The sequence below is a fragment of the Falco naumanni genome, chromosome 1 (genome assembly GCF_017639655.2).
Source record: "Falco naumanni isolate bFalNau1 chromosome 1, bFalNau1.pat, whole genome shotgun sequence".
Classification (NCBI taxonomy): domain Eukaryota; kingdom Metazoa; phylum Chordata; class Aves; order Falconiformes; family Falconidae; genus Falco; species Falco naumanni.
The window spans coordinates 127,236,755-127,262,553 of record NC_054054.1 but is presented as its reverse complement, the minus strand read 5'-3'; the positions used below and the strand labels follow the sequence as shown (position 1 = coordinate 127,262,553).

The window sequence follows — 25,799 nt, the reverse complement described above, 5'->3', positions numbered from 1 at the left end:
GAGGAGCAGGTTTGTGTGCTTTTCTGTGGACTTACAAGAAAGAAGATAAGCTTCTACCAAAGGCAAGTGCAGCAAGAAACATCTATAAAAAGCTTTTATAAAGTCATCTTTAGTTGATCTCCTCAGTCTAGCAATAATGAATAAATCTGATTTGATGTTTGGGATTTGCCTCAGGCTTCAAGTTTACCAGCAGCTGCGTGAAGAATTAGCAAAAGTGAAGACTCTAGAGGGCATTGTAGATGTCAACAGGGAGCTGAAACTGCGATGCCAGGTACCAAGATGGGCTCTAATCTCCCAGAACAATACTGTCCGTGCTTGATGGGAACTTGCCATGTATGTCATGCAGTTGATGTCTATTAATCACTTCATTGGAACTTTGTGGCTTACCAACCTTGATATTGGTAGTTTACTACAGTAGCAGCCTCCTAAGCCTGAATGGCTTTACGTGGGAGAAAGCTGATTTAGAAGTTAGAAATCTGCTTCAGTTCATCTGTCTTAGAGGTTTTTTGCCTATAGTTAACTGTCAGTAACTGTTAGTTTAAATTCCAGTTTGTGGTGTCCTGGAGTTTGAGGTATTATTTGGAGTATTTCCTGAGAACTCCAAGAAAACTGACTGTAACTCTGTGCTGCAGGAAGAAATGGCTAATCAGAAGGAAGGAGAAAAGCCAAAAGAAGGGTTGCCTTTTTTCCACTGGATCTGTCAGCCATACATCAGGCCAGGGTGAGTTACTTTAACATGGACAGATACCTGTGGGCCTTTCCCACGTATAGTATCAGTACAGAGCCATCCAGCCCTGTTTAGGAGTTTACATTCATTTGAAAATAAGTGAAGACTTCTTTCCTGATTATTGCTTTGTCATGGAGATGTTGCTTATTATATTCATCTGCTTTAGATCCTCCTCAGATTTTTCTCTCTCTGGAAAGTAAAACCCAAGAATTCCATTGCAGATCAGAGAGAGAACCTGATGTGCAAGAAATATGCTTCCTGACAGTACTTTATTGTTATATGTAGCACAAATGTTGCTGGTAACTGCCCAGGGTAGCAAAGATGGGAAATAAATTGTATTCTGTAAAGGATGCATGTGTTGTATGGACAGCCTTTTCAGATAGGTTATTCCCTTTCTGTTGTGAAAATTGGGCTGAAGAAGAGAATGAGGGTGTCAAGATTGATATTTAAGTAAAACCTGGGAATAATGGGTTAACAGGTGCCTAACTAATTTAACTGGCCAACTTTCATTGACTTTCCAACCAATATATCTGACAGCGTGTCTGTTATTAGCAGCCAATGTCAACCAAAATGTTAGGTTTTCCTGTTCCACTTCTCTAAGGGCAATGACACTTCCTTGTAATTTAGCCATGATATAAAAGTTTACAGTTTACCTGGATTTCTGTAAACCAGAATAGTGGCCAGGGAGCACCTGCTTCCTCCCTTCAGCCAACCTACAATGATATTCACTGTTTCAGGCCAAAGGAGAGATGTAAGGAGAATGGAGCCAGTGGGACTGAAAAAGGCGTGCGAGGGAAACGTGCTCTGGAAGAGGAGGAAGATGGAAATTCTGAGCTTCTGTCAAAGAATAAACAAAAAAAGAAGTTAAGAAATCCAAATAAAAGCTTTGATCCATCTTTAAAACGTAAGTTACATTTATTGGCAGAAATGCATGGAAAGTTGCTGATACCACATTTGACATAAATTGCCACTATTTGTTTTCCTCATTCGTGTAGTTGTAGAAACCTCTTTAAAAAGAGGGGGCATTATTGGGAAATTTCAGTAGTAGGCAATGTGATTCAAATTATCTTAATTAGTAAAGAAACCAAGGATCAAAGTAGTAGGTCACTGATCCACTATAAGCATCTTTTTAAGATCAAAATGCTTTACAGACTAAATTGTAGATGTCACTAGTATTTGAAATTGAAATTTCCTAAGCATTTCAAGCAGATGTCCTCCTCTTTTACACTTGGCTTGAGGATTAAAATTTTCTGTTTGGATTTAGCTTAGAGGCACTTCATAACGTCACAGTATCTTTACCTTTGCACTGTTCTTTGAGGTACTGTATTTTTGTTTCAAAAAGAGTCTCTCTCTGGCTAGAAAAGACCCAAGCTTTGTCTGAGCCTGGGTTTTTGTGGGTTTTTTTTGTTGCTTTGGAGTTTTTTTTTAAATTTTTCCACATAAAAATAGCATTGCTGAAATCAGGTCTCTGTTTCTTTCTTTTTTCCAGCCAAATATGCAAAATGTGATCAGTGTGGGAACCCTAAGGTAAGTCAATGCCAGTGTCCATTAAAGTACTTCCATTAAATGGAAATTAAATGACCACGTAGTGGTCAATGGCTCAATGGAGATGATCAGTCAATGATGGAGATCAGTGACGAGTGGTGCCTGTTGGGTCTGCAGTGGGACCAGTATGGTTTACTACCTTCATCAATGACCTAGCAGGATCAAGTGCACCCTCAGCAAGCTCACAGAGGACACAAAGCTGAGTGGTGCGGTTGACATGCCTGAGGGACAGGATGCCATTCAGAGGGATCTGGACAAGCTCGAGAAGTGGGCCACTGTGAACCTTATGAGGTTCAACAAAACCAAGCGCAAGGTCCTGCATGTGGGTCAGGGCGGCCCCAGTATCAGTACAGATTGGGGTACAAAGGGCTTGAGAGCAGCCCTGTGGAGAAGGGCTTGGGGGTCCTAGTGGGTGAAAAGCAAGACATGAGCTGGCAATGAGGGCTCGCAGCCCAGAAAACCCGCTGCAACCTGGGCTGCATCGAAAGCAGCATGGCCAGCAGTTCAACGGAGGGAATTCTGCCCCTCTGCTCTGCTCTGGTGAGACCCCCCCCTGTCAGAGCACTGTGTCTGGCTCTGGAGTCTTCAGCACAGGCAAGACACGGACCTGTTGGAGCAGGTCCAGAGGAAGCCACAACAGTGATCAGAGGGCTGGAGCCCCTATTCTATGAGGACAGGCTGAGAGAGTTGGCATTGTTCAGCCTGGGGAAGCGATGGCTCCGGGGAGACCGTATTGCGGCCTTTCAGTACTTGAAGGGGCCTTATATGAAAGACAAATGTTTTGAGCAGGGCCTGTTGGCCATACTTGGGCAAAAGCCTCTTAACTATTAACTGTAACCAATCTTTGAGGTGAAGGTGCTGCATAAGAAGCACTAACATGAGGTTCTTTGAGATCATTTGCCTGCCTTTCCAAAAAAAAAGTGCAGTCTTACTGCTGCTGAGGGTATTTATTGCCAAGACACAGTTGAGTAAGCTAGATGAACTTCCTGAGATCTCTTGGAAACAAATCTCCAAACTTCCAGTGATTTCACATGTATATTCTACTGTGAAATTAAAAGCAAAATCCCTTTACTGGGGTTAGTGGGGGTGGTGGTTTTCTGCAAGAATTCAGAATCTGAGTAACTGGTGTGGTGATTGGTGTACTAATAGAAATACTTTAAACAGCATCGCAGTATAGTCTGTACTGAGCATTGAGCAGCAATCTGCAGCTCTCTTTTTTTGTTGGGTTTGGATCTCTGCCCTGAATCAGAACAAGCTTGAGTACCTAGTCGTTCTCAGCTCTAGTTCTGCTAGCAGATTAAAACCAACTTTCATCATTAGCAATGTTAAACAAGGCAGCTCTTTTCCAGGTTGTGTATAGCATATATATTTGACAATTTATATATGAAACTTTAAATATTTGATACTTGAAGAGAGTTCATTGGGGTTTTTTTATTAGGGTTTTTTTGGTTTCTATTGGGGAACACAACGGTTTCCTTGACAGGGAGATATTACTGAGCTCAGTGAGCAGCGTGTGTTTATTGCTGCTAATATATACCTGTACACACAGACATACAAGCAGGGTGTAAGATGCAAGGATTAATTTTTGTGTTGTAGCTGAAAAATCAGCATTACAGCTATGGGGTGGGGAGACAGGGACACAGCATGTGGTGTTGCTCTCTTTTGTAACACTTGCAGCACCTTAGAAATAGGCTGGGGCTCAGTTTGGAGCTGCAGTTACAGAAGAAAATATTTTTCTTGCTGTGTTCATTATTGGGAAAACGGAGCATTCACCTGGCTGGCTTTCAAAGCCCTCCTGTTTCATACCTAATCCAGGTGACACAGCTTGGTGTGTCAACCATGCTGGCTGAAGGTGGGCTTAGTCTCTCTCTTGTTTTGCTCTTGTATCATTGTGACGTTGCAGGCAGCCCTTGAAATCTTGTGCCTGGGCCTATATTTTAATTTTTTTATTATCCAAGCTAAACTATGTCGTAGAATGGGGAGAGAACAAAAAGAAGCAAAAAAAAAATAATTCAGCCAAGGACTCCCTAAACATGAAGGATTTTTTAATTGGGCTGGAGGGAGACATGCCTAACAAAACTCTGCTTCTCCAGATGATCGCGAAGCTTGTGTGAGCCAAAGCACCACAGACACCCAGTACAGTATAGACAATTTGTCAGCTCTCCCAAGGCTCAAATGCTGCTGTCCACTAAGGGTCATATATTGTATTTTAATATATATTCAGGTATATTTTATGCTGCAAGTAGGGAAGTAATTGCTGTGGTAACATTTGTTTTAGGCATAGTTACAGATGATCGCAAGCATGTCAGGCACTGTTTCACATACTGCTTTTGCAGAGAACTACAGCACACTCACACTTGTTCCAGAGCACTTATGGCACTTGCCTGCTTGTGTTGTGTAACAACTTGGGCTGCCCCACAGATTACTGATGTGCAGAAGTGGAATGTGGAATTCGCTTGTTTGCGGTTTTTGTTCTCAATGTACAGTTGATAGCTGGGGCTCCCCCTGCCCCCGCCATGTGCCATCAACTCTGTCATCTTCATTAGACCAAGGTGTGACTGCCTAATCTACGAGTTCATGGGGCTTTTTTTCTGTAGGTCTGAATGTGCAGAGCTGTATTGTTGCTTATTATAGTAAACAATAATTCAATTTTCACCAATACAAGCTTCTTTACACCCCAATTCCAACCCAGGGCAGTAAATGTGTATTTAACATGTGCCGAGGATGCTGTAAGAAACAAGCATTCAAGGAGACAGCAGACTGTCCAGGTGAGTGCAGCTCTCCTCACAAGCCACTGAGCAAATGTCTCATCTCCCATGTATATTCAGTACCTTAATCTTTGGTTTAGGGGGGGGGTGGGTTAAATTCAACTTACACAGCTATTTCAAACTTCATAGTACATTTTTAAAATCTGCTTTTCCTTCTATGTATGGTAGTTCTTCTGCTTCCAAACCCTTGGGATGCATAGTTTCCAGCCTATGAGGACCCCTTCTTTGTAACTAAGGAATAAGCTGTTCTGTTTACCAGTGCGGTCATCTCATTTCAGGTTTGTGTTTTGTTTTCTTCCCCCCCCCCCCGCCCCCCCCCATCCTTGCTTCTTCAGGTCATGGATTACTTTTTAAGACCAAATATGAAAAATCCCTTTCCTGGCAGAGTAGTCAAAGAGTAACTCAAAACGCAGAGATCAGTCGGAGAGGAGATGTAGATGTGGGGGACACTGCTGTACTGAAGGAGGCTGGTGACAGTGCAGTGTGAAGCTTTGGAAGTGAATAGTTAAAGAGCTCCTGCCAGGCCTCTGCTTCCCTGGGCCAAAGAACATGCCATCTCCAGCTCACCGTCAGCTGTGTGAACTTGTTCCACAGGTTTATTTTAAGTTCTGGAAAAGTTTTATTTAAGTAAAAAGCTGCTTACTCAGGGAATTACCTGCATTTGAAATAAAAAGGATGCAATGAAATTTCTCATGCTGTGTTTTCAAGACTGACAGTTGCTGCATTTTTGGGTGGGGGGCAACCTGTATAAACTGCCATCACAATCGGCCTCTTGTATGTTCATTAACCCTTTATGTCCTGTTTTTAATACTGGGGAAACAATTTCTTGTATTAGAACAGCCTTCTGGTACACTAAAAATAGGGATGTCAAAGACCTCTAATAGAAAACGTCATGTTTGTCTGAGTTTCAGTAGGCCATGTTTTCAATGCAGGAAGCAATCTACAGCACTTTGAAAAAGTGAATGTAAAACTATAAGCTTTTGCTATAACCACATGGTTAATACACAATTATTTGTTTTAACACAGTATGACAAAGCTTTACAGTCTTCCATGAGCCAAAGGTTGGGGGGAAAATGGAAACTCTTATTTTAATAGAGGGTTGTCTGAATTTATATCCCAAGTTAGAACCAAGTTCACGAACCTCTCCCTTGACAAAGACTTGTACTTAATTATATCATCATTCTTTCTCCTTCCCACCTGATATATTCTGTGAGCCATGTCAAAACCACATGCAGGTTTACACATGCAAGACCCCTGCCTGGCTTTTGCCCTCTTCCCTGTGGGCTTTGTGTGTCTCCTAGGCACTCAGTCAGTGTAGCTTGCCAGCATGCAGTATGCTGTACAGAATGCCAACAGCAAAAAAGAAAAAAAAATAATCAATCAGCACTGGTATGCAGCTGTTCAATAGACTGAAGAAATGGAAGTCAAGCCACCCCAGGCTTAAGCTAGAACAAATAAAGTTTACCTTGCTTTGACAATTTACCTCCCTCTGGCATTTACTTCACTGCATGCTTAGTGACTGTGCTGCAGAGCATGCAGCTGTTCCCTGCAGAGGAGGACCTGTGCTGCAGCCTGCCCTCGCCCCTTAGCACCATGAGGGCAGCAGGTCTCTTCACGCTGCCTTGTCCCACGGAGCCTGCTGAGGGGAGCAAGGTGATGATGCACTGTGGGGCCAGTACAACAGTCTGGCTGTGCCTAGTCTGGCAAAGCTAGCGTGTTGTGAACAAGCCCTGTGTAGGACCAAAGCCTTTAACTCTAAAATTAGCAGGTCTTAAACTACTGTTCCTCCAAAGGGAGTGGAGGCAGCAGGGGGAAGCTCAGGGGGTGGGGGGAAATGAGTAGGAGAAGGAAGAAACAGCAGTTATGTGCCTGGGTCCTGAGGAACCACTCCAGCCCATCTAAGCCGGCTTGCCTGCTACTGAGAGCCAGGTCTGAGGGCTGTGGGTCCCAGCTGTGGCACTGCCCAAGGACCTGCTTCCAGCCCACCAAACCACTGCTTCACACAGGAAGATGTGGCACATGCTTAGAAGCACGGTCTGCTTGCTAGACTACACCAGCCTGTTTTAAGCCAGTAAGTTTGCCTCCATGGAGGCAGGCTTTATTCATAACTGGTCTTAATTTATTTTTTTTTTAATTTATTCCAGGCTGGTGCATAGCCCAACGTTTTTCTAACAGCCTACTGTAGCACTGTACTGGCAGTAACAAAAAACTATGTTGTGGTCTAGCTGTCAGTTTTATAATGAAATAAAGCAAGCAAAATGCCAACACAATGTCTAGCAAGGTGACCATCTTATAATATGTAATGTATTCTGAGTGGATACTCCGTGTTACTACTTTCTGGTCTATAGTTCTGACCCACTGATGGTTTGAGGGTTTGCTGGGCGAAGGGCTGCTTCATTTCACAAGCAAAACAGCTTATCCTATTTCAGCTGGTGCTATGTGTTCTTGCATTCAGCCTGTGCAACACAACACCTACAGACTGGCGCCGATTTGGTGTACCTTACCCAAATGTAAAATAAAAATAGATCATTTGGCATCAATGCTGGACATGGTATAGCTGTTTTGAACACAACTGGGAGGACAGGAGCCAGAACACTTTTATATTCTTTCCTTGATGCTTCATCTGGCTGACATTTATTTTCCTAGAATCCCAATGGCAGATATTCCCTTTTGGAAGTTACGCTGGGTCTGAAAGGAAATGAGCAGGAAACCCAGCACAGCAGGTGTGCATAAAGCGCTGGCAAGGTGTCCTCTCAGTGCATAAGGGCTCTTGCCATGGAAAAGAAAGATTACTGAACTGTAATAAATCATAACCCAAAAGTGCCCCCACAGTCAGGAAACCATGCATTTCTGAAAATAGGGAAGACCTTTCCCTGCCCCACCCCCAATCAAGAGAGGGGCTCAAGACTTTTTTTTTTTTAATGACAGAAACACAGCATTTTAAGGAATCGGGAGATAACAGCATGCCCTGATTATTTTATAAACAACTTTTAACATGTTTGTTTTGATGGCTCAATAACCAATCCCTGTGTGTGTGTCTGTGTGTGTGCATGCATACAGATGTACACATGCACCCTTGAGCCCTGGCAAGATCATTTCCTAACCTGCATTACAAACTATGCTATAGTTTACAGTCGTAAGTTCATACACGGACTGGAACAGTATGCTCACAAAACACCCGTAACTACTAGTAGCTGTAGACTGACTTAATCCATGGAGAAATGTTCTCAAAGCATTAATAACAGAGAGCCCATGAGCAAGATTAACAGATCACTAAGCCGAGCACCATACGTGAAGCAGAGGCTGTGGCCTGCCCTTACATCAATCACCCTTGTGCTCACTTTCTTCCATTCCGAGTTCACCATTTCCATGCTGTTTCTTCAGACACCCTCCCTGTCACATGACCACCTGCATCTTAATTTGTCCATTTTTGGCCATTTGTCTACATGTAGCTAGCTTCTATCTAGCCATTCCCATTAATTCACACCAAGTCCTCTAGAAGGGCCACAAGAGGCAAGAACTTCATACTCATTTGGAGGCCAGACTCAAATGCTGCCTAACATCTAGCTGTGGCTTTCTACAGATAATGACAATAAAAGTAGTTCAAACTCTCGTACTGAGTCTTCCCATTTCATTTGCTCGCTACTTTAACAAAATATTTTCCATGATGTTCTCGGAATAGCATCTTCCAACTTTAATCAGCTTGTTAACCAAGACTTTCATCAGCTTTCATAATTTCTAACTACCCTTGTATTCAGATCAAGTTTAGACGCTAAGCTGGGTAGGTGTTACTCTAGCTCACCTTGTGAATTGGAACTAGCATAGAAACCGAGGGGGAGGAAAAGGGTGTGGCATTTACCAAACAGTCCAGTGATTAGTGTGGGAGAACCAAGTTTAAAAATGCTTCTCTGCCTTATTTAAAGATGAAAGCTTGAAACCACATCTCCTGCCTCCTGCAGAAACGGACCACTTCTTCCCTTGCACTGGCATACACTTTAAAACTGTCAAATAACTCAGAGTTCCCTGGTCTGTTTGAAAAGTTCCTCCTCTAATGAAAAGCTAGATGTTCATTACCATGGAATTTCAGACTGCTTACCTGACCCATTCCCGTTTACAGTTTCCCAGAAACATCAGAAAGCTCAGCCATTCTCCTGCTCACTGCGCCAGAGAAAATTTACAAAGTCAGAAAAGGCATCTGCATGAGAAACATCCACTGTTAGAACGCAGTAGTGGACTGGTGCTGTGTGAGAGATTTGGGTTATGTTCTTGACCACACAGTGGGATTTTAGAACACATCTCTCGAGTACAGAATCACTTACCACTGTGAAGAAAGAATCAGGCTGGCTTTAGGCTCCTAAGTTCAGGAATGGCCTTATATTTGGGAATGCTAATTGGACACATTTCTATACAGAATCAGTGTTTAAAGCATATTCGTCCCCACCCCCTCTCCCAAGGCATTGATTAATAGGCAATGCAGATAGATACATGCTTGTCTTGTTAGCTTCTGTCCCATGACGTGGCAGAAGACTGCAGCACTCCTAATGCAGGACTGGAATACTGTTCAGTCAGGCACTGCAACACAAAACTCCCTTTATGCATCTAACTACAAGTCACCATACTAATGGAAAAAAAAAGTTTCAACCTGAACTTTCAACAGACATTCTAGAATATTATAACCTTGCAATTAATAAGGTAAAGATGACCATTATATCAGTTTCTTAATAAACAGTGCTTGTGAATGAGGAGGCACTATTGCAACATGAGCAAAGCCAAGCCATTTGCCATTCATGCTGGGCACACCTGCACCTACACTACCTAGGGATTACTTTCAGGCTAGGCAATATACTAATTATCCTGTTTATCTCTAATAAAAAAAATTGTACCCTGCCAATTCAGCAATGTAATGTCCTATTTTGTTTGTTTCACAGGCCCTCAAGAAGATATACATTATTTAATTGTAATGGGAGTAGCGGGAGGAAAGGCAGTGCTCTGCACATAGAATGATGGTGAAAATGATCCTCAGTCTCTAGGTTTGAGGGAGATTAGATTCTTGTATCTAAATCCATTTTCAGAGGCACACAAGAAGAATTAGTAGTAGTTCACCTAACAAAAAGAAAACCAATGGCCTTTATTTGGCAAAGAGCTTATAAGATGAGATAGCAGAGAATTTTTTTTTAAAAAAACAACCAAACAAAAAGTACATCCAAACAAAGATTGAAAACCCTGGATCTCTGCACATATTTACAGGGTACAAACTTTATGTACACATAGACTTCACAGTTAAACTACAGGCACATGGAGTATAATCATCAAAGCTATAGCTGCGCAAGTATTAAAGGACTGAAACAGCTGTATCTATGGGATCAAGGACAAGAAGATTACCTAGCCTGATCTACCACGTAAGACAGATTTTCAGATCTTGCCATTTGAATTCTTGTTTGAATGAGACCATCTCTTGCTAATGCAGCTACCCTTCAGTCTGTAGCTTTTAGTAAGTCTGCTGAAGGCCAAGCTTGAATTCTTTCTCTGTCATCAAGAAATTGTCTTAACTTGCATTATGACTTTGTACCAAAATTTTAACTACTGAATCTCATATATTTCTTAGAGGTTGGCATAACCTATTAGCCAGTTTCTGTTCCCTATCTAGTTAATTTAGCCTGATCAAGTTATCCTGTAAGATAATCTTAAGCTAGGTTGTTCTATCAGAACCTATGAAATGTTGAACGGAATTCAGATCCATAGAACAGAGAAGCCAAATTACTATCAGTTGAAGTACAAAGCTCATTTGCAAAGCACAGAGTAATTCATCCCTTACACCCTGACAGCATCAGAGATAAGCTGAAGTCAGTTCCATACCAATTTGGTATTTTTCACCCTACTGCAAATTCAGCTGATGGACTATTGAAAAAAAAATGAAATGCTGACTTGTATTAGTCTCAGCTCTCACAAGGGGGTAGCACAGAAAATACTAAGAGCACTGCCCTGTGGAGCACACTGCTCCCAATTGTCATCTGCTTCACAGAAAAAGTAATGAAGGAGATGGCATAAGAACCTTGAATAGCCAAATTAAGTTGGCTGAGACTTTACTCTTAAAAAAAATAATTTAAAAATGCTTGACCAGCCTATGCATAATGAGTCTTTGTCAGAAGCATCGTTGCTATTAACATTTCCTCATTTGTTTTTCTAAGAGTTTATATTACATCGCACATATCAGAAATAATACATTATTCAGCGGCAGATTTGGGAGTTGTCCAGAGGATGGAACAATGCTGAAGATTTCAACTAAGTTAGGAAGTAACGCTGAGACCATCATGGCAGAGTCCCAGATACCAACACACAGATCGTACATGCATGGCACAGGGCAAAGACAGAATTCTATTACTTTCTCCCTCATCCACTGAAGTCTCTCAGACGACAGTAGCCCATAGATGCTGCTGCACCCAGTGACAGTCCAAGCCATAATGTGATCTCCCCTTCTTATAGACCTCCCTCTACAAATCTTAGCAACACAGACCACTATGTTGGCCAAGTTTTGGCCAAATATTCACCAGTTGTCCCCAGCTATCCAACACAAATCTCATAGTGGCAGTTTTTACATTACCGCTAAAGCTAGTTGTGCTAGTTAAAACTGCCTTCACCAAAAGAACCAGGTTCTTTCCAACTGTTTTTCCTTTATCCCTAGCCAGGTCAGGTGTATGATTTCCACTGCATGATGACACCATCAGTTAGGGCCTACCACCAGCATCTCCTTCCTTGTCAACAAAATGGTGCAGCATAAGTTAAAGAAATCCACTTAAGTTCCTCTGAACATATCCTAGACATACCAACACACAACTTCATCCACTGCATTACCTTGCTGGTTACAGGGAATCACAATTCATTCATCACTATCTTCCCATTTATTACTTGGGAAATTACCTAGAAATTTAAGGTAAGAATAATATTTCATTGGAGGAAAATGCTTATCAACGCAAGTTACAAAGAACTATACCTGTGCTGTCTTTTATTTCCTAATTTTTGGACTGGTGGGTAGTTAGGACTGAAGCAGGCATTGAACAATGTCTAAAAGAAATATGTCTGGACAGGCCTGACTCACATCTACAAGCAACAGTAGCTTATTTCACAGGCTAAAGGAAAGAATTACATGCCGATAATTCCATACAAAAGCATACACTATGCTTGAACAGTGCCTATGAACTAAGCAATAAAAGACAAATGCCCTATCTGTCCAAAAGAGGTTGTAAGCATTGTCTGGAGAGACAAAACTCATCGCCTTTGCCCCAGCTACGGAACTGCCTCGGGCCACAGCAAGAGCTGGAAACTACTGTTGCCACCTCGTGGGCTCCATGCTGACTGCTAAAGGATACTCTCTTCCAGCCACCTCCCACGAGCAGGCAAGCACTAACTAGTAACTGGCAGAGCAGACTCTCAAGTCAGCATACTGCAGACATCCATTTACAACTGAGGATTCCTCCAGCAGAAAGCCTCTAGGAAGGAATAGAAGTAATCTAATAAAATCAAGAGTGTGGAAGCTGTGTGTAAGCAAAGATAGCCGGCTTACATGGTGCACCTAACTGGGTTGCAAAACGATCTTAACAAGAGCAGAGCATAAGATCTTATCCTTAGAAATGGTGTCAGCAGCCCATTTTAGGGAAGAAAGTACGTTTAAGTAGTATTACCAGGGCTGGATGACTTTCCTTCAGCATGAGCAGAAGGCATCGAAGTGACTTTCCCAGCATTTCTACAGGGATGTCCAGGACTCAGCTTGCCTTTCTCACTAAACTGGCCATCAGCGACACCTGACTCAAAGTTCTTAATTAACTAGCTCTCTCCTTTCTCCCCTCAAAAATGGGTTTCTTCTTCCATGCCAAACAGAAGACATTTAGCCAAAGACCTCACAGGAGCTACTGCTTCCATTTTCAGCACCTAAGTCATAAAAAGCATGGAAAGCCAGAGGGAAAGAGTACTGTTGCAATTTAACACAGCTGTGCAAACACAGTCCAGGAACTTTGCTGTTAGAATGTTCCCTCAAATTGCACTTTCTTCACAGTTCATCCAAGCCACATCTCCAACCAGATCAGAAAACAAAATACAATTGCCTACAAAATGTCATCAAGCTTAGCAAAAAATGAATGGCTTGAGATCAAAATACCTAAACCCCAACTTTAACACAAAGCTCAAAATACTCAGAAGCTTTTTAATCCTGCTATTTAATGCACTAGACATAACAACTTACTAACAAAGAAAAAGGGGGGGAGGGGGGGGCACGGGCCAAAGCATTAACACATTAACAGTAACATCTGTAGTCAGTTGCCAGACCAGCCAGGGCTGGAACAAAATTCTTAAGTTTGCCTTATGAACTAGATGAATGCAAGGCTGCAGTGACTTCAGAAAATTCAGTGCATATCTCCTTTCATTAACAAAGAACACACACATCTGGGCTGCCACCTTTAACCCCTTTATAAAAGAAAAAGCAGAATAAACGCATCTGGAGAGCGGGCACCTAGACTGGCTGCTTTCAGCTCTTCCACAGGACTTGAGTAGTATTTTATGTCATTTATCCATGCTACCAGAAGCAACTGCTGCACATGTTGGGAAGCCATCACACACTATGGCAGTAAGACTGGACAAACAGCAATATTTGCATGAAGTAGAGATTTACTGCTATGGTAACACTGAACCCCAAAGCCAGGTCACGCACAAGTGGGAAACACATCAGGGAACAGGTCTTTGAAAAGAGATCAGAGAGAAAGAACCTGGATCCAGGTAAACATAACACCCTAAAATAAAGGCCTGTGACTGCATGGAAGCACTGCCATGTTTTCTGGTGTAGGTGAAAAATCATTAAGAGTTTCTCACAGGAAATCTCTCCTATCAGAACTCTACCTCCATAATTGAGAGCAATGCACTTGTAGGTTTATCTGGAATAAACAGAAAGCTCAGCATTGCTCAGAATCAAGGCAATATTTTCAGGCCAGCAAAGCTCATCTTAGATCATGCCTGTCCATTCAGCTTAACACTAACTATTTTTGCAGCTTTGAAACGAGAAAACGAGTAGCAGCTGAAAAACTCTCAAATCAGCACCTGTATGAATAACCTGACAGCTCTTTCAAGTGGTGGAAGAAGGAGAATAGAGAGAGATGTTCTACCAAAATTGAAATGACGACCCATTGCAGGGATGCTGTTTTTAGAAAGAATTTCTTTTCAAGGAGAATTGAAGTTATTGGAATATTCATATTATCCACCATCAGCCCTGACCCTCTCAATCCGAGCAAGAAGTGAGGGAGACAGGGACAGCTTGTGAAGCTCAGCAGTTAGTGGGTGAAACACTGGGTACAGTCCTGGAGGGACCATTTCTTTTGGTAGTGCTTGAAGTTTTTCACATGTTGGTGCTCATCCTGGACTGGCTGTTAGCTGGAGTAAGCTCCCCTTGGCTACCTTCTCTTGGAGGAGACTGCAACAAGACCAAAACACATCCTAGTTAGTGATGTGTAAATATGCTGCACAGTGCTTCCTGAGAGACCAAATGAAGCACAGCAGGATAGCAGCAGGGGGAGAGCATACCCCCAACTCATAAATAATGATGGCTTTGCAAAAGTGTTGTGTTTACAACTTCTGTAGTTACAGTTCATGAGAATTGTTCCTAAAAAAGTAAAACCGGAACTTCTAAGCCACTCTATTTACCATGTACAAGGTGCTGTTGGCCCCAGAAGTGGAATCCTATCTGGCATGTAGTGATCACAGAGATTAACACACTACAGAATTTAACACATTCTGTAGCAGATGGCCTATCCTCCCCTAAGGGCATTCTTTTGGATATGCATCGTGGAAGGAATACTCCAAGCAATTCATGCATTTTTTACTTCCTCTACTAAAAATAATCACTTCAAACAATCTTTCTTTGGATAAGAGATACGTGTATCAAGAATTAGTTGGAATGCATTAGTTAGAATCAACCCAAGCAGATAAACTTCAAAGGACATTCTGTGTTGTACAAGCAGGTCAATGTATTAGCTAGAAACACTTGTTCCTTATATATTCAATATTTACTACTGTGAGAATTTGTCCAGTCGTGGGCACACCAAATCCATTCCCCTCCAGAATCTTCAATTAAACAACTTCTATAGTTTCAGGGTTTTTTTAAAAAAAATTAAAACCTTAACACTGTGTCAAAGCCCACATTTAACATGCCCATACCTTGACATGTATCTGGTTGCGGAGGACTGCAGCTCGCAGAATCATAGCTTTGGCACGTCGCTGAAACTCTTTGCCCATTAGTAAAGATTTCTCAAAAGTTGTGCTGCGCTGATCTACATCTCGAGCATAAAGAATCTGTAACCAACACAGAGAACTGTACATAGGAGCTAGGACAGGGTTGCACAGTGGGAAGCCCCTTCTGCACAAGGGAACAAAACTGAGGTATCACGGAACCTGAGTTTACACACAGATCAGCCCTACTGAGAATACGAGTCACAACAATTTTGAAGCGTCCCAGGAATGGAGAGTTTCTGATCTTAGTACAGCTGTCCAGTCTATAATCTGCGGCTCAGATGCACTCACCTTACTGTGTGAGTCTATTCTGGCATTGATCAGTCCCTCCAGGATCAGCTGAGTAAGTTCATCTTCCAGAGCAGCCACTGTGGTATTAAAAGCAGTGGCCATTTTGCGCATATCTGCTGATACGTAGGGGCTGAAGTACTAGGAAGAAGAAAGTATTAAGTTGCCAAAGGTACTCCCTGCTCTCCAAAAAACCATAGAAAAAGCAATTACAAAGAGATGGCCTGTCTCACTGCTCAGGATTACAGGAACAATTACCTGGATAAGGGCACGATTTCGAATCTGAGTATAAAGTGTCCTGACATGAGGTGCAAGGTACATATCCAGCAGCAGGTTGTCCTGTGCAAAAAAAAACCACATCAGGACCCGAGAAGCAGCCTTGAAAAATATATATTCCTATGTTCTGAAACATGTATGTGTATATACTTAAAACTTAAGAATATTACACTACAGCAAGACAATACCGTAACACAAGACTGAATACAAGAACTAGCAGTATATTAAAATATTTACCTCTTCTCCCCACCCTCCACTGCTAAATTACTCCCAATTTCCATTCATCACATCAGGAGACAGAAAACACAGAAGAGCTTCATAGCTACTTTTAACAGTCACTGCTTCTTACAACAGGCTAGGCAAAGGGAACTTTTAGGGTCTGTTCTGCACTGCTCCCTTGCAGCTCACCTTCATCTCATCCAGCATCTTCAGGCATGAAGCATATTTAGATTCGTAGAACTTGAAGATGATGTCGCGAACCTGTGGCTCCAGCTCCAAAAACAATTTGAAGGAGCTACAGATAAAGATGACAGTAATCAGACACTGGAACCCACCACTTTAATACTCCGCAACCTCATCACTCCAAGTTGCAAGGTTACAAACTCTCACTGTCATTTGAAGATTCCAAGAATTTACTCTCCAACAGGCCAGCTAGCCCATTTTCAGCAGGGCTGGTAAAACAGCAAGATGCAGCACAGCATGAGAGCTGTGGTGACAGAAGGCAAAAGACTTTTGATAAACCAAGCACTAGAAATGTTTGTCCACACAAAACAAAAAAATGAGGTGGAATAGGGCAAAATCAGGATCTACCAGAAAACATAGGTCACATCCATGAATGCACTGTAGTCTGTGCTGGCCAGCTTTGTGTTCCCTTTCACAGCCTTCACAAAGTACAGCATGCCATAGGTAGGTTAGGCGTGCAACTGTCTCGGCGCTCTCCCAATTCTCCACCACAGATTTCTGAACCTTGGGATCTCACTCCATGAATCAGCCAATACAAGTCAGGCTAACAACCCTTTTTCCACATAAATTTAAAATCTGTGCTTCCACACACTTAGCTGACAAGAATTCAGTATCATTGTAATTCAATCTGTGACACACAAATATCCATTTTCTTCCAAAGACTAATTCTCTTAACCTTGTATATATCATATTAAGCTGCAAGTTGTATTAACAATTATTACGTTTTATTAATATGATTAACGTACACCAGAACAAGTGGTAACATGAAGACATGTTATCTTACAGCTGCCTTCCGTGGAGCTCTTACCCTCTGATTTAATATCTGGTATGGACTGCTGATGGAGACAGAAAATTGGGCTATGTTGATGCTGGATTTGACCCGGGTTGGAAACTTCTGTTACGCTACCAAAATTTCAGCTGTGATTAACCACTGTGTTTTAGACAGTGAAACATCACTTAATGCTAAAGCCAAACTAGGGCTCAGTGATTCTTCCTCTGCTATACGAGAAAGCTATTACTGCCACCAGAATCCACTCTCAACCAAAATCCCATGTCCCAAAAGATGTCCAGTACAAACTCCCCTCAAGGCATCGCCTACCTGCTGGAGATAACATTTCGTTGCAGTTCCTGACGGTCAAAGGTAGCAAGGGCACAGAGACCACCATACACAGCCACATTGCTAGGAGACAGCAGCTGGGAGGGTGGCAGGAGAGAGAGGGGGAGGGGCGGTGGTGAGAGAGAGAGAGAGAGAGAGAGAGAGAGTGTGCGGGGGTGGGAGAAAGAGGTTGGGATTAAGTATTATACCCCAGTCTCTCATGCAGTGACAAGATTAGCCCTTGTTAAATTTAGTGGAACCACTCAGTGTGCTCTCAGGCATTCACCCAGAGCCTGAGGAGTGACTGATCACTGCTAAGAGAGCAGAAACCAATTCCAACAGCCAGTCTTTTGATTGAGCTACACAGATATATAAATCTCACAGGTAATTCCTACGTGATCTATAGTAGATCATTTAAAGAACCCAAGAAGAGAGACTTTAAAAAAAAATAATATAAAAAAACCCCCAACCACTCAGTTCACAGCACCACCAAAATACACAGGAGCACTGTGAAAATAACTACAATATCTGACTTTAACAACCTAGTACTGAGAAGAATTACATCCCCTCCAAGACTTGCACACAGCTCCCTCTTGGTCCTCACCTCAGGGAAATCACAGTGATCAAATGATGCCAACAAGAAACACTTTGCTGCCTGTTTGTACTTCCGAGCAGCTAGTTCGGCCAAGCCTAGGAACCAGAAAAAGTTAGTCCTTAGTTTGTGATAGCATACAAATCAGGAGAAATTGTAAGATCTGGAGAGTAGGACAGGCCTCCAAACAGTCGCTAGTGCCTTCACTATTGAAGCGAAATAAGATTCTCCGACTCATATCTAGCGTCCATTGAACTACGCTGACTCACACTGGCATCCTCTCTGAAGAAACTTGGGGAGAAGAAAGAAATGGCAAAAAAAAGTCAGCAGTTCCATCTCATCAGCTTTATTAAATTTTGCATTTCTGATGAGAAAATACAAAGTCCGTCAAACCTGAGAGAAAAAAAAAAACCAAGCACACACAGCTGTCTGTAGGGCTCGTTGACAACAAACAGCAGGGCAGACAATACAGGAAGCTGAAGGATACACTCACCTGCTGCACATTTCAGTTTGGTGAGAATTGCTTGTGTCTGGCTGTCTCTTTCTCCTCTTTGCTAAAGGATAAGGAAAAGCAGTAGTGAGCAAGCAACATAAACCCCATTTTGATTATAACTGTCCTTGGGATACTTCATCCTAATAATTAACTTGCAAATCTCAACAGCAAGATAACTTCATCTTATTTGTTTTGGGAAAGAATATGGCAAGAATTGAGGATGGGAATTCTCTCTGATTTAATAGTGAGTCATATTTCCTGCACTCATATCGTGAGAGAAAAGCAACAATGAATCGCCAGAGAAATAGTATAGCAGCCAAGGAGGCTGGATTAGAGGAAGAACAGACTGTTAGATGGAGTCTTACAGGGAGCAAGTTGTAAAGAGGGAAAGGAAGAAACTGTCTCACAAATTTTGGAGACAGAAAACAAAGGGAAAACTCATGCAAGTTAAAAAGCAGGACCTTACTTCTGCGATTTCTGGTGTAGACTCAGCCTTGCTTACATAGCTCAGAACATGAGACCAATTCTGGAGGTAGACACTGACCTGTAGAGAGCCAGAAACAGTGTAGAATACGCATGGATAAATGGTGTTACTTAGATAAGCAGCATCATTGCAGACACAAAAGGTGTAACCAGAGCAAAGTACAGGTGGACTTTACAGCAGGTATCAGAAAACACCAAGTACTATTTTTCCTGCAAACCTTCCTACCTTGATAACATTGAGGCACATGTTGATAACATGTTTAGCACTGGTGCAGTAATCACGGGCTCGCGAGTAACACTTGAGAGCATTGCTGAGGTCCCCACAGTCAAGGTAATGATCACCTAAGTCATCGTGGCCTCTCCTGGAGCACAGGAATTAAAATACCAATGAACTGTGTGCTCAGAAAAGGACACTGTCAGTTTGTTCCAAACAAGTAACTCAACGCACTGACCTAAGGCACTCAATGCAGTTGACATCCTGTGTAAGGTGCCTGGAGGAGCAAAATGCTCTTCCTTGCTCCAGCAGAGCCTTCTGCATCTCACCTGATACTCTCCTTGATGGAGTTCCCTTTGTAATTTTTCAGATCTGTGTCGAGTTTCTCCAGTTTAAGAAGAGCTTTTTTGCGTGTAGCTTCAACCCAAGCTGTGTCAAGAGGAGGGGGTTCAATTCCACTATCAGGGACAGCATCAGGTGTATTCTGCAGTTCTCTGAAAGAAAAGAGTTTAAAGGGGGCTATTATGCTACAAACTTTTCAAAACAGAGGTCTGTTAAAGCACCTGGCCCTGTTACCCTAACAAACAGTACTGCATACACAAAGAAATAGACCAAGGAGAAAACAAGGATGGTGGGGAAAAAAGACAATGACTGCTAGGATTTCCAGTAAGAACAGCAACATAAGCATCACAGATGTCTACAGATCTTCTCAAAATTATCCTACCGAACTTCTGCAGGTATTTTATTAACAAGTCAGTCATTGCTAGTTTTAAAGAAACAACCTGCTCTATAAATCAATTGAAAGTAAGTTACTAACAGTGCTGCAATGAAATATTACATTCTATAAAAGTATTTAATAACTCTAAAGAGTCATTGAATCCAGTCAAACATCTGTACACGCAACACAGGGGGCACATGTTCATGAGTTCTCTCCCCAGCTGTACTGCAATGGCTTCATAGCAAAGCTATACTGTACAGATACTATTCAACTTCGTTTTCCATTCCACTCAGGTCAACGTATCTGCTTACATTGAGCTCACTCTCTAATATTGTAAATGGAAAGATATATTCTGAGTTTTATTGTTTTGTGGGTGGGTTTTCTTGGGTTTGTGTTTGTTTGGTTTTTTTTTTACCAACAGTTCTTTTCACATACAAGAACACAATGAACAAACATACTGTCACACATAAGTGGTAAAGACTCCCAAGGCAAAACAGACAAGCAATCAACAAATATGCATAGCAACAAAAATAACGCAAAGATAGAAAGTAGGGATGGATAAGTAAAGTATCACAGGCTACCTTTAACAGCAAACCTCTTGTCAGCGGGGGTGGGAGGGGGAGGGGGGAAAAATACCAAGGCAAGGCAAACAGTTAGGTAAGGTTTTCATTTATGAACACAAAAGCATCTAGAAGAGGCTTTGTGTCCATAATCTACTAAAAAAGGACAACCATGTTCATTAATATTTGAAGCAGTCACAAGGACTAAACTCTCCTCAGTATCTAACTGTAGCCTTTTAAAACACTGAGACTTCAGAAACAGATAATGTCTTCTGTGTTTAATCTTTTAAAAAAGATTAAACCTTAGGCCTGAATACACACATTTCATTGCTATCAAATAAGGGCAAAGGCAAGTTGCATAACGAACACACTAGCAATACACATGCACCATCCCCCACTGTGGCACACTAGTCTTAACTCAAACAAAAACTCTCCCCAGGTTCCCATGATCTCTTAGTACCTGGTGGCCTCAGACAACTTTCTGTGGATTTCTTCATACACATCAACATTGAAAGTTCTCTGGACAAATGACAGTGCCATCTTGAGAGCTTCCACCCGTAGCTGTGGGCAGTGATCAGCAATAAACTGTAGCCGTTCAATTCGCATCAGACCACTGTAGCTGGATGCATACTGCTCCAAATCCTGCAAACAAAACCTGGTCTTAGAAGGAAAAGATGGCAACACTAAATCAGGCTACAGCACTGTGACCTGCAAAGTGTTTCCTGCAGTCCTGACCCCTTCATGGAGAGCAACATGGCTCAGACAAATAAAAAAGCAGGTAAGATTATTCCATTTCTGCTTTCTTCAAACATTAGCAACTTCCTCAGAAATATGCAGTACATTACAATTTACATATTTTTTTATTTCAGTTGTGATGCTGTCCATTAAAGCTAATCAGCTCACCCACTTTAAGCACCCGTTACATTGCCTGTTAATAATTTTGTCAAGATTCCATCATTTGAGCCAAAATTTCCTAAATCAGAAAACCATTCCAGATGGTTTTTACTTGAAAAATAGCTTCCATATGACAATTTGCGTTCTTTTGCTCATACTAATTTCTTACAACATCTTATTTGAGAACAAATAGGGTCTCTTACTCTTGAGGAAGGATCTGAGGTTTAAATTCTGAACACTTAACAGATTTTAAGCCTTGGCTGGGGGTGGAGAAGAGAAGCACAAAATGTCTAGTAAAGATACCATACCGCACTGCAGGGAGATCTCCTGAAGACAGAAGTACACGTGCAAACTACTGTAGCAGAATGTTCAGGGCAAAGTCAGGCAGGAAGAAAACATTAGATTCAGGCTCCTGTCCACATTTAATATGCATCCTGTGTCATGTCTGACTCCCTGACCCTCATACGTCTAAATTAAGATATGACTACAGATGTCACAGTAGCATTTCCTAACGTGATTGTTGCCTGATTCAGTGCAAGAACAATCTTGCTCTGAGACTGATACAGGACTGTGCACACTGAAAATCTGTATTTAGGATTCGTGCTTATTTGCTACAGAACTTGAAAAATACAAAGGCAGGAACATTCTTTCTTCCACAGTTTCATGCCTGACGGTGCACAATACTCCTGAAAAACACTGAGTAATTTCATTTTACTCCTCAGCTCTTTGAATGTCAAAAGGGAATTATGGTCCTTCACATCAGTTACGGTGAAAAGAAAGTCACTAATTTTTGTGGCAGACTTAGATAACATAGTAATAACAGAGGCGTAAAGGTCACAATATAATTGCTTCCTCACTCTAGTTTCAGAACAGAATTGAAATGCAATGAAATCAAACAAGGTATCAGGTCATACACTGGAAAAAACCAAAACCAACCAAAAAAACCCCAAAACCGAACAAAACCACAACAACAAAAAAGGGCTCTGCAGTAAACACAATTAACCGTGTGACAACTGTTAGAAGGCACAGGGACAAGAGGAACAAATTAAAGCTTCAGAGGTTATGTGAGATCCAGAGCTTCCCAACAACGCTTTATTTTGCAATTCTAATGTTGCTTTAACTTTTTCCAATTAACATATTTGTTCTCTTCTGCAGCACCTACCTCTCACTGTTACAGAGATGACATATAAAAATTGGCCAAAATCTCAAATCATTAACTCAAAATTGAAGAAACTGCTATAAGTAAATAGTCTTCTGTAACTCTGTGCCTCTACAGGGTTTTAGCCAGTCTCCGGAGGATTGAACAATGAAAGAATTCTGTACTTAAAACACCTGAGCCTTGCTCCTCAAAGAACAAGCCTCAAAATAAAGGAACGATGTCTCCACAAACAATGAGAGATGTACAAACTATTTCAGAACAAAAGCTGTCAAACAGGCAGCACACAGCAAGTCACAGAACAGCAATTCCTCTCTCATCTCGGGAGGTGCAGTAGAAGTCAGTATGTGACAAGGAGCTACAGAAAAGCTCACCGCTATTCTTACCCCACCTTGCTTTAAAGAGAATCAATCTCTAAATCACAATTTGACAAGGAGTAAAATGAGAGAGCTTCTCAAAAGCCTTAAAGGAAGAGGCCATGCCCAAGAAAGGTAACCCACTAGCCCCCAACCAGCACATACCAGAGTGGGGTTCTCCACCACATAGTTGATATCAGGTGCATTTTGCTGATCTTCTTGTGGATCTACGTCAATCTGCATGGGCTCTACTGCACCCTGAAATAGCAAAACGAGGTCAAAAGTAGCTTACTACACTTGAGCAGGAAACAAGCATGTGATTCAATCTATTAAGGACTTGCTTAAATACAGATTAAATGTTAAAAATTAAAAAACATTCCTCAGTCTTCAGATGTGTTTAGGACCTTTCTCTAGCAACACCACTACTCAGCATGATGTTTTGTCTAAAACAAGCTGCACTAAGGCTCACCATTCGCACAGAGCATTTTATTTTATTTGGTACATTATCAAGCAAGAAAGTGAAAGGGTCAATAAATCTGATTCTACAAAGTATCCTGAGCATGCACGCTAAATTCCAAATGACTTTCCATTTCTCTCCCTTGAGCAAGAGCAGACATTAACACTCCACTCAAGAAGCTCCCAAAGTAAAAAAGGACCCAAAAAGCTCACCAGAACTTTTCAAAGCTACTTTAATGCTTAAAAGTAGTGTTTGGGGGAGGGAAGACAACAACACTTTTTAGAAGTATTAAAAAAAGTAAAGAACAGAATGAAGAATGGCAATTCCACACTTTCTACCAAACACTGGGAAAAAATTTATCTGCACTAGAAAAAGTTACCATTAGTTGAACTATCCTACTATAGCTATCCGAGTCCAACTGTTTAGGGAGATTCCCTTTTTCAGGAACAACAGAATTTTATTCTCCCAGTATGTCTTGCACTGCTTTGACCCACATGAGGAATCATACCAGTAGAGTGACCTCAGTACAACTGCATCAATTCAATACCTGCGCAGGTTTCCATTTAAGACCAATTTGCTATGCAGTCCCACAAACAAAGTTGGTATGCTAGCACAAAATACTTCTCCTCCTCCTGGTCAAAAGTGTGCTGAACATTCCCCCTCGGTGTTACCAATTCAACCTCAGGAAAACCAAGTTGAATGTCTTCTTATAAAATGCCGAATACACACAGATATTACCTGATTTGGGGTAAATTGCATAAGTGGACCTTAGAAAGGATAAAAATGACAACACCTTGCCCCCACCAACACCAAATTATTTCCATGTTTTTATTGAATTTGCTGTCTGTTAAGCAATCAAAGACTGAGGGGTTTGCATGTTGGGTTGGTGGGGTTTTTTGGTGTTTTTTTTAATGAGGAGGAACAGGGCAGACCCGAATTTCCTAACTCTAAAAATTGATGCATCTTGTATTCACCCACAGCCTATTTATTCTTTCACTGACTGGTGCGTACCAAACACACACATATCTCAACAATGGCTTGAAATCTCCCAAAACCTGAAGCAAAAGCAAGCATACAAAAGTACATTCCCTAGTTTGTTACTCTCTGCATGAAGGAAAGGGAGGGAAGGTGCAAAGAAGAGTTTGATTGTCCAGATCACCACTCAGGAAAACTGCATAAAAAACATTTAAGTCACCATATATTGAGACCATTACTTTTTTCATTTTTATCTACTTTATCTCTTTTCTTACACCAGAAACACTGTGTTGAGGTTGCTTTTTTTTTAGGTTGTTTGCCTTCCATAATAAAAACCTCATAGGGACTCCTTAGAAATCAGCGTTACAGAAACTAACAGCAACTCCAGCTGGTGGAACAAAATTATTTGTGCCCTGCTACACTGGTAGGCTGTAGTCTGCACTTCTCTCAACTCCCAGACATGGCAAAACACAAGGGGGCTGGAATTCCCACCAAGACATGCCAAGTTCTGACATTTTCAAGACAACTATTTTTGAAGCAAGATGCAAGGTTTACTTAAGAGCTACTCATAAAGCAAATAAAACAGTGCTCACTCCCCAACATTCTCTGAGCCCTGCTGGAAGGTACTTTATAAGGCCTCATACAAGCTGACAAGCTGGCACTCAGCACTCAGGCTGAAGTCTCCTGCTGTACTCGGGAGTGACCTACTGCTGGAGGGGATGCAGTACGGATCTGTTACTGATCAAAAAGCTGAGCTGGATGCTGAACTACCCCACATCCTACCCCGAGTTTCCACAACCCCACGCACTGACAAAGAACCCGCTAGCTACTAAAGGTAAGACAGGCAGTCAACTCGCAAAGGGATCACCTGTGCGGCTACTTAAGGTCCGGGCTCAGCATATCAACCGACCCGCTGTGGGCTCCTGCGCCTTTTCCCCCGTGCTGCAGACCCTCGGCTCTTCTTCATCCGCCACCTCGTTTACACCCCGCTCCGCTATCCAAGCCCTACCTACGGCACACGTAGAACTCGAGAACCACGCAAGAGGGCCGCCGCGGCGGCGGGGGACGCTCGGCTGGGCGCTGCCCCTCCTGCACAGCGGCCGGAGCGACGCAGGCCCGGCGAAAGGGCGAGCCCGGGCCGGCCGAGAGCGGCTCCCTCCCCGCAGGGGAGAGGCGGGCGCGGAGCCGAAGGGCAGGCCGCACCGCGCCACCCGGAGGCCACGGCGGGGCCGGGCCGTGCTGCTAGAGACAGCGCGGGAAGGAAGCCAAGCGCGGCCGCGGCAGCCCCCGGCGAAATAGAGGTGGCGGGAGGCGACGGCCCCGTACCTGCAAGTTAAAGACCTGGACGGGCAGCGGCATCCTTCCCCTCCCCGCCGCCGCTTCCGGTTGACCTCCCCACCTCTCCCCCCTTCCGCGGCTTCCACTTCCGGGTCGCGCGGCGCCGCGAGCCCGAATCCGACAGGTGAAACC

General features: G+C 42.5%; 2 protein-coding genes across 5 annotated transcripts in view; one reads left to right on the top strand and one right to left on the bottom strand.

Moving 5' to 3' along the window:
• The window catches only part of DUS1L (dihydrouridine synthase 1 like), a 28,832-nt gene extending 7,883 nt beyond the window's left edge, over positions 1–20,949 (top strand). Inside the window, exons 8-14 of one of the 4 annotated variants that reach the window (XR_005826072.1) lie at positions 175–271; positions 633–721; positions 1,465–1,631; positions 2,217–2,254; positions 4,965–5,040; positions 5,209–5,318; positions 20,931–20,949. Coding sequence is in view for 1 of the 4 variants with exons in the window: in XM_040582294.1 (XP_040438228.1) it covers positions 175–271; positions 633–721; positions 1,465–1,631; positions 2,217–2,254; positions 4,965–5,040; positions 5,376–5,527 (619 nt within the window). In the remaining 3 variants the exon portion in view is untranslated. Of the gene's footprint in view, positions 1–174; positions 272–632; positions 722–1,464; positions 1,632–2,216; positions 2,255–4,964; positions 5,041–5,208; positions 5,319–5,375; positions 5,723–7,184; positions 8,654–20,930 lie in introns of those variants that run through there. The other 3 variants (XR_005826070.1, XR_005826071.1, XM_040582294.1) reach the window with 3 other exon arrangements.
• Positions 10,139–25,762, bottom strand: GPS1 (G protein pathway suppressor 1). The gene is made up of 14 exons (XM_040582293.1): positions 25,656–25,762; positions 23,063–23,155; positions 20,952–21,133; positions 19,543–19,707; positions 19,226–19,361; positions 18,983–19,060; positions 18,517–18,577; positions 18,036–18,121; positions 17,435–17,529; positions 16,282–16,387; positions 15,856–15,936; positions 15,601–15,738; positions 15,238–15,372; positions 10,139–14,494 (listed from the first exon to the last, which is right to left on the bottom strand). Exons 1-14 carry the CDS (start codon positions 25,686–25,688, stop codon positions 14,420–14,422), a joined length of 1,464 nt encoding a protein of 487 aa, XP_040438227.1. The 5' UTR covers positions 25,689–25,762; the 3' UTR covers positions 10,139–14,419.
• Between the last annotated feature and the right edge of the window lie 37 nt (positions 25,763–25,799).

Bases quoted from the DNA above. Each gene is read 5' to 3' on its own strand.
- GPS1 (XM_040582293.1), bottom strand. From the start codon at position 25,688: ATGCCGCTGCCCGTCCAGGTCTTTAACTTGCAG. The intron at 23,156-25,655 runs GTACGGGGCCGT...TTGCTATTTCAG, and splicing joins TCCAGGTCTTTAACTTGCAG to GGTGCAGTAGAGCCCATGCA. The intron at 21,134-23,062 runs GTATGTGCTGGT...TTTTGTTTGCAG, and splicing joins TGGTGGAGAACCCCACTCTG to GATTTGGAGCAGTATGCATC.